At 40.4% G+C, this 14,419-nt stretch overlaps 1 protein-coding gene across 1 annotated transcript; it reads left to right on the forward strand.

Annotated features, from left to right (window-relative positions):
• Nucleotides 1-8,638: 8,638 nt before the first annotated feature.
• Nucleotides 8,639-11,670, forward strand: pou3f2a (POU class 3 homeobox 2a). Its single transcript, XM_017724017.2, has one exon. The coding sequence runs from the start codon at nt 8,760-8,762 to the stop codon at nt 9,885-9,887; it is 1,128 nt and encodes a 375-aa protein (XP_017579506.2). The 5' UTR covers nt 8,639-8,759; the 3' UTR covers nt 9,888-11,670.
• Nucleotides 11,671-14,419: the final 2,749 nt, after the last annotated feature.

The raw sequence follows: 14,419 nt of genomic DNA on the forward strand, positions 1-14,419 counted from the left end.
GGGAGAGGGGCTCTTGGGAAAGTGACCTAAACGAGGTGAAAGCTTTAGTGAGGCTTGAGTGGATCTCAAGAGAGAGAGATGGGGGACTCCGTGGTTTGTTGGCCCAACAAAGAGGGTAGAGGTGAAAGCCTGAGACAAAGATGGTGCAAGGGAGAAAGATATGAGAAAGAAATGGGGAGGAAAAGAGAAAAATAAGTGAATTGGTGTATTGATGTATTGGTTTTATTGAGGCTTGTCAAGCCAATCTCCCTTTCCCTAAAAGATTGTTTTCAATATAGAGACAATATAGGAAAACAAAGACATTATTTTGCTGATGATTTTGACTTTGAAAGTTTTGCTAATGGTTATTATTTACCTCTGCTTACACAAAAGCCCAACTTCACTAGTTTTAACTAGACCACACCAAGAATATTACAGTCCATTACTAATGTAAATATACTAGGGATGTACCGATATGGAAAAGGTAGGCTGATGCTAATAAACAGATATTTTTTTCATGCACATGTTCAAACTGTGACAAGACCCACCTGGATTAGCATGACAGGGAATATAACTACTTGTCTCACTAAAATTAATAAAATGCAGTGATTTTAGCACAATACCTCATCAGTTAAACTTCCTATGCTTCCCGAGTTCAGTAAATATATCATCAAATATCATTTAAAATACTGATCAAAACTAAACATGCTGATATATGTAAAGCAAATATTTATCAATACTGATATGATTTCAATATCATTGTGCATCCCTACTATTTACATTGAAGCCACTATAGCCAGATTTCAACATGAAGGGTCTCCTTGATGACTCATGTTTACATTCGTGTCATAAAGCTACCATGTCACATGTGGTGCTTGAGAAAGCAATGCAACATGCTGCAAAAATGTGAAAGTCAGTTCACTAAGAACATAGCCAGGCTATGACAATTAAACTGTGCTGTTCGCATCAGAGTTAGGCTAGCAGTTTTAGACGAAGAGGCATGCAAAAATGGTGTGCTTGTATACGTAGCAATTGTTCTAGCTGGTAAGTGGAAAAAGCACACATTGATCAGTGATTCAAAGCATCAGAGCACACAAGTGTACATACAACTGCATCACTAAACCAGGGCAAGTGTAAAACCATCATAAGTGCTGCTGTTTTTTCTTGTCTGATTTTCCACTACCTTCATTATCACTTAAAGACACAGTGAAAATTTGCAGCAGCTTCTCTTACTCCATGCTTGGCTGCATTGGCCCGAGCAAGATTCACTATGTTAACTGATGCTTTAGCTACATACCAATTTACTCCAGCTTTTAGCTGCTGTAGCATGCTCATTAGCACTGAACTGGACAGATATACTGCCATTTTAAGCTGAAGTTCAGCCATTTATATTGATTAGGACTGATATACTCCAGCTTTAACCTGTAGTGTAACCATCCAGATCGATTTGTTCAGATTTACTCCAGGTCTAATCTGGGGTGAGCCCATCTATATCGACCTGCTTAGACTTTCATGGCTCTAACCTTCTGCGGGGCTGTGAATATTCCAAGAGCCTGTGAAAGATCTAAAAAGGCATTCTCCATTACTAACATAAGTAGAAGCGACACTAGCAAGGCTTTGCTTTGCCAAGTGAAGAATTATTTCAGTGTTTCTCCCAAAAAGTGTTTCAGTAATGGTGTCAAGATGGAGGATTAAGGGAGACAGATTGTGCATAATGGCATCTTGACTTGGTATAGCATTTAGGTTTAGATAACGTGGCTGTATAGAGTGAGACTTTCTCCAACAAGAAGGATTAATATTGAAATCACCTGGCTCAGAATCCTTTACTTTCAATGGTGCATTTTGGATTCACAGTTAAAATACATTCTTTTTCATAACATGATTTAAGGTGTAACAACAGAGGAGATGGCCAACACTCAAATTTATATTGAGGTTCTTTATTGAACCTATAAAGTTGTTCATCTGTGGCATTGCTCAAAAGAACCTTTTTAGGCATCTTTATTTTCCAGAGTGTATCCCATTCTTGTCATACCAGATCTAGTTGTTACACTTTCCATTATAATAAACTTGTCTTTAGGTAATTAAGAAACTTGTGGAAGCAACACTTGAGTCTAGAAAAACAAGAGTCTGTTTTGATTGACAGAAGTCTTATTATATCTATTTTATGATAAACATTCTATCTTTTAAGAAAGCAAGACATTTTGAATGTCTTATATTTATGTACAATAAACTGAATTAAAGAATAGTTCAAAACTAGTGACCCCCAGCACTGTACTAAAATGATACAATTTGGCCTTTTCTCCAGAGCTGAATTTTTACCTTTACCGTACATAGCTTTCTTAGACAGACTCCAAATAAAATATAAAATACAAGCTGCTCTCTTCTGGTCATTTTCTTTTACAACTTCATCTCCCAGGCTGTTAAATGTACTCAGCCATTGAACTATCCAGACAGTGTTCTAACATCTTGGGCATTTTGGCTAGTGAGAGATAAACAGCTAGAGTTTGAGGTAACTGCTCTGCTTAAATCTGTGGCAAGTTTAAAATATTTTAATGGCTATATAGTCACATATCATGGTCTTAGCATAACTGTATAAGCTTCTCAGTCGAAGATTTGCTCCTGTTATGTAAATAATGCCCTTAATTAGGCTGCTAATTACAGCATCCTGCACAAAGACAGAGACACTAGGGCCATGGGATTACCTAGTTAATCTGTTGATGTAGAGATGTATTCACACAAGCCAGCACCACTGTCTGTCATAATGCGCATAAAATACTCTTAGTGATGGAAGCATAATCCTATGCTCAGCACCAACCGCTCTGATTCTACCCTGCGCTGTGGAGCTGCAGAAAAAGATAAAAGTGAGTATTGGAGATGATTTTTAACCCCTTAATCCCCAAAGGCCTACCCTTCAGTTCCTCAGTCTCATAACTACATAACTCCTTACTATATACATACCATAATAGTAGCAGATAGTGAATGATAAATGTTAAGCTTAGTGGTTGAGTAGTAAGTGTAAGGTTCAATGTGTTGTGAGACATTGTGAGGCAAAATTTTACCCAAAAAAAAACTTTTTTAGGGTTCACTGCTATTTTACCACAATCAAGTTTAAATAGAAAAAAATAATATATTAAAACATTATTTATAAAACTACTTCTCATTTTGGACAGCAAATAAAATGGCAAGTCTAAGTTCCTCACCATTGTGCATCAACCCACTCTCTATGACATCTTAATAACTGAATTATGCAAAAACCAGTGGAGTTCCTCTGTCATGGTTACATGGTTACTGTATGCCGAGCAGTAACTTTATTTCTGCTGTTCAAATTCCATTCAAAACACATATTTTAATAATATTTATTTATTTGCTCTCACAGATCTAGATATTTTATAATAAATTTTCTGCACACCAAATGCGTTAATGTAACTTTTTATACAATTGTATAGTGCGCCCATATTAGAAAGACAGTATAGAAATGCAGAAAACAAGTTAGCTTGCACTGAAAAAGTAATGCATTTCATTTTCTTGGATGTTTTCTCTTTTTTGAATTTAAAAAGTATTGTACTGAATTGAACTCAAATATGTATATAATTTCCATGTGAATAAAATAAATTACATTGTTATCATTATTGTAAGTAGCTTAAAATACAAAACTGTGTGGATGTCATATACTTTGTTGAAATATTGAATTATGTACACCATTTATATAAAATAAATTCTGTAAAAGGAAATATTGCATTTCCAGTGGACACTTTTGTACTAGAGACAAAACTGGGCTCATCTCAGAATGTAAGGTATTTATAGGTTAATTAAAAAGTCAACTGAAATAAAAATGAACTTTATTACTTAGCTAGTTCATGTCTGCTATCACTTGAAGCACAGTTTCTCAAACCATACCATGGCATTTCAAAAGTTACATTTTCTCATAAGCATTATCAAAATCTGAATTTTGCCATCACCATGTACCAGCAGGATGGGAAAATAACATTAATCAGTTAAACAGATTTTTACCCCATAGTAGATGAGCATGAGCTTGTGTTTTAGTAAGGACGGTCCAAATGGTCCATTACGTGGTCAGTCTGCTGAAGGAGTGGGCATTATAACCTGAGAGGGGGCTGGTTTTAACTCTACATAAGTAGGCAGCTTTAGGTGGCAAGCTTTTGTGTACTGCTGAGCTGAGAGCATTTGATCTAATGAGGTGTGTGTTAATACAGGGCCGAGTCTTTGTGTGGGCTGTGTGTGTGTGTGTGTGAGTTTTCAGTGCTGAACCCAGTGTTGCTGTACTCAGTGGGAACCCTTTGCACTGAACTAAGCTGAAGGTCTTTTATAAGGAGGATAATGCCAATTCCCCTACAGCTGGCCAACACTATCAAAGGGAGAAGGAGTCCCGGGATTACACATTTAACAAGGCTTTTGTGAGGCCTAATTGCATGTGAATGTGGGGACAGTGGGGGCTGCTAACCCAGCCCCACTCATATCTAAAACATGGCTCACCTCAAACAAGCACTATGGAGAGCGGTTGGGGGCCCCCAAGAGGTGCACAATTTCTGCAAAATCACTAAGGATGTGCGATATGGAAATTAAATATAGAATCATGATATTTGAAGATATTTTGGCAATATTTAGTTTTTGTTCAAAAAAACTTTCAGCAAAAGAGTTGTATTGCATTTAAATAAGAAATTTGAAATATGAAATTTATTTTTGTTAATTGACTGTCTGTTTTCTTAAAGCTATTTAAGGAGAAACAGGAAAAATCAAATACTGTAATAGAAATGAATAAAATAAAGATTTCTTAATGTACTGACATATGATCAGATGTTTCCTATTGTGCAGTTTATGCAGTTAATACATGATGAAATAGCAGTGCAGCAAACAGAAAAGAACTTGTTTCTAGATGGACAAGGCCAGTAGCACTGTATTGTTACAACAGGATCTGTTCTAATCATGTGGCATATTTGACCAAGACATAGAAAAAGTTTTCAGATTTCGTGATGAATCATTAACAAATATTGTGGTATCTGATGTGATGAATATCAAAAACTACAATGACCAACCTAGGTTGATAACTTCACAATGTCGTATAGTTATTTTTGGTCATATATTCATAAAGTGCAGTAGCTATGCATTTCAATAATGAAGAACTGTTCATTTTATGAAAGTATTTTTTCTTATACTGTACCTTACTTTAAGGTTAGAGTTCTAGTTCATTTTCCACTTGCAAGAGACCATTATATTAACTGTAATCAATGAATTAATTTTCATTTTTTGGTCATTTTGTGCTACTCTGAAATGTCTAATTTGGCTAATTTCAAAGAATCATGTGTAGAAAGTGTGAAAACATCAGCAAAATCCTCTAGGCACTAGCAAAATGTAATAGCATTAACTGTGTAACGAGATTATGGTGACTCCTGGACAGAAAAAGACTCTCTTGGCTTCAGCCCTAAGTGTTATCAAAGACAGAGAACCTCTCACTGCTATTAATGTTAACATTACTTCTAAGCACTGTCTGCCTTTGAATACAGAGAGCTGGAATACAGGGAAAATTTTTTAACAAAAATTTGCTCTGTAGACTGGTTGTTGTCGTTTTTAATAGGATTTTTATATACGGCAGAAAACAGTCTATTTATTACGCATGCCGTTTTTCCATTATTGACGACACTAGTGATTTACTGTGTAAAGCGTTTCATGACACCAAACACCAAAGTTGCCGTTATGCACCTCATTCCTTGCAGCCCATGTAGCTTAGAGAGACTTGTGAGCATAACTTCACGCGATACATCAGACAATATGTTGAACATCTCAACATGATAAACAGGTGGGATTAATTAAATCTATCAATGATACTTATCGTCGGGGTACTTGAATACTTGCCGTGCGTTTCAATAATGTTCACCATGTTAGCATCCAACCAGCTGGGTTAGCTCGATGCTAGTCGATTTTTATGTCAGCTGTGCTCTCAGTACGGACATTTTAAGCTGGTACCAGGCAACTAACAGTCTCTACTTTCTACGTCTCTTTTTAAAGAAACAAGTCTTTTCTAAGCTTAAATTTGAAGTATTCTATTATTGAATCGTTATCTTGTTCGCTTTCTGCTACCTGCTTAGCCTAGGGCAAGTCTGTTAGGAGCAAACAGTGGCGTTTGATTCGTCATCTGGATGTATTTTATGAATTTATGGGTTTTATCTAACAGCTGGCGTTTTCAGCGAGTCATTATGAAGCCACGGGTCTACTAAAGCTCTGTGGTATTTATGCTTGCAGCTTTGCTGTTCTTGCCCTATTTCACCTTAACAGACTCCTTTTGCATGAAACCGCAGCTTCTTTAACACGTTTGCACCTTATTATGACTGAGTATTTGAATAAGACTCGTGGTTAGCCACGGCCAGTTACATTCTGACTGTTTCAAAAGATTTGTTCATGAGATCTTAGCCTTACTTTTTGTGTGTAAATCTGAGCCGTTTTGTTAGAGTTGACAGCATTCACTAACTTCCACATCTGCATACACATAAACCACTATAAGCTCCCCATATCACTGCATGACCGTGTTCAACCATCCTATTAAGCTATTATGGGCTTTGGGCAGCTAACAAACTGTTTTACCCAATTAGACCGTGAGAAATTGAATCACTGTGGCATGGGGTCGATGTAATTACTGTTAATTTAACGCTTAGATAATTCATCCCTAATTTTGTAGGCTAACTTTTAAAGAAGAACAAATAGATCAGAGGAGACTATCGATACATAAAATAATCATAAACCCTGTTATAAGCTGAAGAAATGAATGCTTAGCCAGTTCGCTCTAATAACGAGTTTCGCATCATTTATATGTTATTAAGTCACGTAATTGAACGACCCCGAGTTTTCATATGACTCCATTAAGGTAATGTGTTTTCTGTCTGAGTCTAACACGAGTGTCTGAGCATGGACGGCTTGTAATTATAACAATTACATCCCAATTACCAGAAATGTCCACTCGCTTTGAGCAGTTCAGAGCCATTATGTAGCTTATCTATTAATTTGTCTTTATTTTTGTGAGACGGGTCGAGAATTACCGGTTCAGCCTGTAGGCTGCGGATATCAGATAGTTTCTGAGGAGTATTCTGATATTAGGGAGTTTCTCTCTTTGCAGGAAAGGCTCTGGGTAGAGCCGGTGAGAGATCCGCGCCGATGGGTGCCAAACTTTTCCTCAGCTGTTCAACTCTCTTCGCCCTCTGCTTTCTCCGGCTATTGTCCCTCAGCCAGCCGTTAAAAAGGGCCTTTGGCGGGAAGAGAGGAGGCTCGCGCAGCTGTGACGTGGGCGGCATTGCTTCATTCACAGCTCACCATAGCAACGGTCAGAGGCGCGTGAAACGCGCGAAGAATATGTAGAGGAGGGGGCTTATTGTTGTTGTTGTTGTTATTATTATTATTATTAGTAGTAGTAGTAGTAGTAGTAGTAGTAAAAGTAGTAGTAGTGGTAGTAGTAGTAGTAGTAGTAGTAGTAAAAGTAGTAGTAGTGGTAGTAGTAGTATAGTAGTAGTAGTATGACTAGTCTACTACTAAATAAATGACCATATAAATGACAGCAGCAGCAGCAACAACAACAATATTTTGTTGTTGTTTTCTATGAATTATGTGTTGATTAACTGCATTATTATTTTCTTATTATTTATTATTAAGTGATACTTTTTTAATCCCACAAACGGGGAAATTCCACCTCCGCATTTAACCCATCCATGAAGTGAAACACCACATACACACTAGTGAATACACACACACTAGGGGCCAGTGAGCACACTTGCCTGGAGTGGTGGGCAGCCCTATCCACAGCACCCGGGGAGCAATTGGGGGTTAGGTGTCTTGCTCAAGGACACCTCAGTCATGGACTGTCGGTGCTGGGGATCAAACCGGCAACCTTCCGATTACAGGGCCAGTTCCCTAACCTCCAGCCCACGACTGCCCCAGTATTAATATTATTGTAAAAGTATTAATTAATTCATGTTTTCGTATTAATACATAGATTTAATTTTAAAATCCTCTCATAGATTTTTTAGGCTATCGGCATGTTAACTTTTAATAATTTTATAACATGCTTTTCAGTGACCCTGTAAGCTATTTACAGCACTTGATGCACCTTTTACAGTGCTATTACAGCAGTGGCTCACTGATCCGTCTTGATTTTTTGGTGCGAAATTCTGATTTAATTCGGGTTTTTGTTTTTTTTTGTCTTTTTCGTTCACAGTTTACGTCATTCGAAACAGACGGCGTGAGCAGCGAAATATGAAGCAGAGAAGATTTTTTTGTCTATGTAATGTTCTTTAAATTGTTATTTTAAGTGTTGTTAAAGTGCCAAGATAAAGCAGCTCTAAAACAACAAATAAATGCACTGTCCATAACTTAGTAGGCCAGATTAGCCACAGGTCCAAACTGTGAGAAGAATTTCCAGATTTTGGACTGTTCTGAGGTTTAAGGCGCTAGCAGAGTGGCTGAGCGCCTCTGGTGTGTAGGTCCGGCGAAAAAGTTCCCTTCATTGTTCTGCCCTCTCTGATCTCCCGCCTACCAATCAGCGTGCCGCTGTCAGGGGCAACGGCGTCTGTCAGCCGCTTACGACCAATGGAGGCGCAGCGCGGCGCGAGGCGGACCTCAGGGGGGCGCGCGCCTCGGCGTCCTTTCGGCTCGGCGCTGGGGAGCCGCCTGTGGCACAAAAGTGAAAAGTGAGTAAGCGGCGCTCCCGCTGCCCCCCACCATCACCAGCACCTCCAACACAGCCGCCGCCGGATCTCGCGCCTCTCCCGCTCGCAGCCATGGCGGCCACGGCGTCCGACCACTACGGCGTGCTCACGAGCAGCGCGTCTGTCGCGCCCTCGGATGCGGTGAACGCGCAGCAGGCGCCGTCCTACGGGGACGCGGCGCAGAGCCTGCTGCTGCAGAGCGAGTACGCCACGCTGCAGAGCAGCACCAACGCGCTCGGACACGCGCACCAGTGGCTCGCGGCGCTCTCACATCACGGAGACTCTTCGCCGTGGTCGTCGAGCCCGCTCGGCGAGCAGGACATCAAGCCCGCGCTGCAAGGTGACGCAGACGAGCTCCGGCATTCGCCCGTTTTGCAGCAGCAGCAGCAGCAGCAGCAGCAGTCGCGAGCTACTCACTTGGTTCATCCGCACGAGGGCGCGCATCACCACCAGGCGGCAGCTTGGAGGGCGACGAGCGCCGCGCACATGGCCGCCGGCATGACCGCGTCCAACGGACAGGGAATGATGTACTCGCAGCCGAGCTACGGTGGTCTCACTGCAGAGGATGAGCACGGCGCGCACCGGCACGCCCTGAGCGGGGACGCGCGAGACGAGAGCGAGCACGGCCACCCGCACAGCATACGCCACGGACACGAGCACTCGGACGACGATGTGCCCACGTCCGACGACCTGGAGCACTTCGCCAAGCAGTTCAAGCAGCGGCGCATCAAGCTGGGCTTCACGCAAGCGGACGTGGGCCTCGCGCTCGGCACGCTCTACGGCAACGTCTTCTCGCAGACCACCATCTGCAGGTTCGAGGCGCTGCAGCTGAGCTTCAAGAACATGTGCAAGCTGAAGCCGCTGCTTAACAAGTGGCTGGAGGAGGCGGACTCGACCTCGGGCAGCCCCACGAGCCTGGACAAAATAGCCGCACAGGGCAGAAAGAGGAAAAAGCGCACGTCCATCGAGGTGGCTGTCAAAGGGGCGCTCGAGAGCCATTTCCTAAAGTGCCCCAAGCCGGGGGCGTCCGAGATCAACTCCCTGGCTGACAGCCTGCAGCTGGACAAGGAGGTGGTCCGAGTGTGGTTTTGCAACAGGCGGCAGAAGGAGAAACGGATGACACCCCAGTGCGGAACGTTGGCCAAGGACTCCTACGGCGACACCCCGCCGCACCATGACGACCGGACACCGGTGCCGTGACCCCCGGGGGTCGAACCTGAATCTTATTTGTGCCGTTAGCGGCAGAGGGAACAGAAAAGATAAGAAAAAACAAAAACGTGAGGGAGCCCATATGACACCCTTGAGGGACGCCGCGCGTTTTGTTATTAAACAGTGGCGGACAGGGCGAAGGCGCTTCGAGGAAACGCTGCAGGAGCGGGTCGATCGCCCCGTATGGAAACAAAAACACTCGAGTAAACAAGATGAAGCCCAAGGATGCGCTCCATAGTAACCAGTGGGAAGCGAATTGTATGGGAAAGAGCGCCTAGCACGCTGTCTTCCCGTCATGGCCACAAAATAACGTGTCAGTACTGATGCAGGGTCTGCCATTCCATTTTACCCCAGCTACGAAGCTTATTATTATTGTTGTTGTTGTTGTTGTTGTTGTTAATGTTGTATTCATATTTTTGTACGCATTATTATTATTATTATTATTATTATTATTATTCCTCTATATCTATATCGTGGTTTGAAAGCAGCACTGTAGTGGCTCCATCCTACCTCTTCTTTTTGCAAAGCTGTTTTTGCTGGTTTCAGTTTTAATCCTAACAAAGACTGTCAAGTGCTGTTACCTTGTACTGCACACGCAAAGGAGTCCAATCTCATGCAGATCACGGACTCGCCCCACTGCTGGACAAAACAGAAACCCTTGAAACCCTTGTCAATGTGCAGCATAATTACACACTGCAGTCAGCATTCAGATCAGTGTTTATTCGCCAGTGAAGGCTGTGCAGTATGCCAAAGCAACTGACCAGCAAAATAACAAGACAGATCTGCAGTCAAAATGAGCGTTAGCTCGTAGAGAATGAAATATAAAGCCGATGTTACGTTTGTAAACGCAGGTTTATTTCTGCAGTGTTGGAAGCTCTTTTTAAACGGCTGGTCGGCCCTATACAGGCCTTCACACTGGCATTTAAGGAGGATCTGCGGCCACGATTTGAAAGCAGTGGAAATATGAAATAGAGATTGGTCATCATTTCTACATCATTTCTGTACTTGACATTGTTTTATCAACAGATCATTTATACTGCTGACAACGTAACCCCAGTGAAAACACATCTGTACTCTGTAGAATACCATTCATTTTAAATGAGATGAAAAATGGTTCTTCTAGTAATGGGCCAATTAAAAAAATATTACACACGTAATAATAATAATAATAATAATAATAATAATAATAATAATATGGTATTATTGGCCAGGTTTTACTGCCTTTCGTTATGGGTTACATTTTCTATGAGCGTGTAATAATGTAGGCAGTATTACCCTCATGTAAATCTGTACTTGTTTGTTTGTATTTTATATTTATAATTTTTAAGTCAACCAAATTGTTGATTCGACCGTTTCTGTGAGCCTGTCTGCCTTCTCTTTAGCTGAAGGGGAAACTGTCCAGCAGCATCTGTGTGGTCAGCGGACTGCCTGTATGATCACCAGAATGATGATAATATGAGACACTGGGCTGTAGCTTGTTTTTCTACGGTTAGGGCTTTTAGTCGTTGGTTTGTCTTGTTCTGCTCATCCTGGCGCCAAAGCACAAACTCCACTGTAGCTACAGAGGCTGCTGAGAAGAGCAGTGTTTTGTTTTTCGACTAAAACGCCTGACTGAAAACTTGCACAATTTTTTAAAATCTCTTTTTTGTCATTAAAAGGAACACTTGCTTTTTCCACACTCGGCGAAGTGCATCCAAATAATGATGATGTGTGTGTTTGGCTGCTTTCTCCTTCATTGTAGTCTAGACTGTACAGTAAAAGCAGCGGAGCTGAATCCCTTCATTGTTCTCTTTGCACGGTGCAAATGCGACCGAAGAGTTTCATTCAGCTCCGAGAGGAAAGACACACGATTCTGATTCATTTCACCAGACAAATGTGGACTAAACTGCCTCAGCGCGCGTTTAAAAACAAAACGAACATCAGGTTGATTTTACTGCATTTGGGCCATTACAGCTTCGAGCTGTATTTGCACTTAGGCTATTTTCTTTTACTTGCCCTGAAATTGACCGTTTAAACCGAAACATGCCATGTTTATAGCCAGCATATAGCACATTGTGTTTCTAACTTATATATAGCCTCCATAGTTTTCCCACAACCAGCTGACATTCCTGACCATAAATAAGCACTGGCTCTTCATCCAGCACAACAAAGCAGACCGGTTTTAAGTTTAACAGCGATGAGCCGTTTGTGGAAGCAGGAAAACTCGAACAGATAAAGAATAAAGGTTTAAAACGAGCTCTGGCAGCTGTTTCGTTTTAAAGACATCAGTAAATATTTAGTTAAACCCAGTTCGCCTTTTCACTGAGGTATTTGTTCAGATACTGTCTTAGTAAACATGATCTTTTTTGGGCTTTTGGTGCCTAAATAATAATATTGTTCTCAAGGTTTTCCACGTTTATATCCTACCTCTAAAGACTGGACACAGATGCTGTCGTTTTTTTTTAAACTCATATTTCTAGCAAACGCGTTATCTGGAGTGAGCAGAAACAAAAACATCAACAGCGCTGCAAGACGCACTGAGCTGCGGTTTGATTTTACAACCATTACGACAGTCTTCCTGAAAGAGCTGTAGCAAAACACTGTGAACTAAAGTTAGCAGTATACACTATAAACGACAGTTTCTCTCTCTGTCTATCTGTCTGTCTATCTGTCTATCTAACTATTTACTTGTTTTCAGAATCCGAATTAGTGACTGAAGCAATATACACCAATATTTGGATTCATAGAAATATATATAAATATATATAAATATTCAGAAATACGTTCCTAACCTATTTTGTTTTGTTTCATTCTACATTTTAATTTAATTTAAATCTTTACACGAATTTTATTTACATGTATTTGCGCAGATATAGTCTGATTTAAGCTTCGTTTGTCTGTCTTTCACAGGCCTGAAGCCCCACAGATTGTGGTGTGTTTTCCTATTTTACTGTCCTGTACTGTCTGCACTGACCTAAGCAGAGACCATGTCTGCGCCAGTCTGTGCTGCAATGTTTGTTTATTCACCGCATGTCTGGTAGAAAAATACCCATCAAATCATCCCTGTAGTGACAAATTCTGATTATTTAACATCGAACATTAAAGCACAGAGATGAGCAGGTGGCTCGCGGTGCTTAGGCGCCACCTAGTGGCCATAGTGAGACTCACGACTTAAAAGATAGATAGATAGATAGATAGATAGATAGATAGATAGATAGATAGATAGATAGATAGATAGATAGATAGATAGATAGATAGATAGATAGATAGATAGATAGATAAGGAAATTTAGCAGGCAGTCATAACTTCTACATGTAAAAACAATACACAGCGCCTGAATGATAATACTACTACTACTAATAATAATAATCCTATTAATAATAATAAGGCATTTGTTTGTAGGCATTTAGCATCTTTTATACATACACATATGCCAAAGTTTAGGTGCCGGTGGTCAAAATGTTTTGTTGATTGTCTGATTCATTTCTGCACATTTTAATGCACAATTATAGTTTATGTTATGCATTTTGGATATTGAAAAAAATGTTATGGTATGTTTTATTTTTGTTTAATTTAACTCAGGAAAAACTCAGGAAATACCTAGAAATTGTGCACTAAATTTGCCATATTTAAGTTTGTTGCCTGTAGTAAAATCAACAAAACACACGTGTTCATATTTTTGTAAACGACTGTAGGAATCCAGTGAGCAACAAAAACAAGCAACCCAGCCATGTGCCAAATTCTTTAAATCAACTGGAGAAAGATTTTCGTGGAATTTTCATATTTGTCACAGCAGCCACATTTTGTACCAGCTGAAAGAAGTCAATACTCTTTTTAGGTAATCCAGTAAACAGAGTACTGTAGCAGTTCAGGCAAGAGAGGACACAAGCATGAATCACCTTCTTAGCATTGTGCAGTGTGTTAAATGGCATTCTGAAGTGGAAGGAAGCAGTATGTTATATTACTGCTATGTGATTTAAATTAATGAGTTCTGAGCCAGTACTATATGTGCCTATATGTGCCTTCTGAGGTTTAATGTGCAATGTTGACAGTGGTAGAAAAGTGGTAAATCAAAAGAAATAGGTTTTCTTTGGATATTATTATAACCCTCCATTACTAATGTATTTGAATGCATGTTTTACAGGTCCAAACCTCTTCAAAAACAATTATAAACCAGTATCTTAAACTTCAAGCAGTTTATTTGCAAGAGACACTTAATGCATTTTCAAGCTACCTTTCTGTGAGGTTGCTTTAAGAGACATTAAATGGTTCGGATTTCTGGTTTGTATCAACAGTGTAGTGAGCAACTTTGATATTAATTTCTCTAGACTGGAGCATTTCACATCAAACCACTCTGAATTACTTCATGTACATCTTAATTATGCAAACATTTTGACAAAATCAGTGCAGTTCAACTTTATGATGGTGATGAAGAGATGTGGGTGACATGATGCAACTCTCATAAAAATAAAGATGCCTAAAAGTTTACTCAGGGTGATGCCATAGAAGATGGGTGCTCAGTCCTGGTCATGGATATCAACCAT

Source organism: Pygocentrus nattereri, chromosome 1, assembly GCF_015220715.1.
Source record: "Pygocentrus nattereri isolate fPygNat1 chromosome 1, fPygNat1.pri, whole genome shotgun sequence".
Lineage (NCBI taxonomy): Eukaryota > Metazoa > Chordata > Actinopteri > Characiformes > Serrasalmidae > Pygocentrus > Pygocentrus nattereri.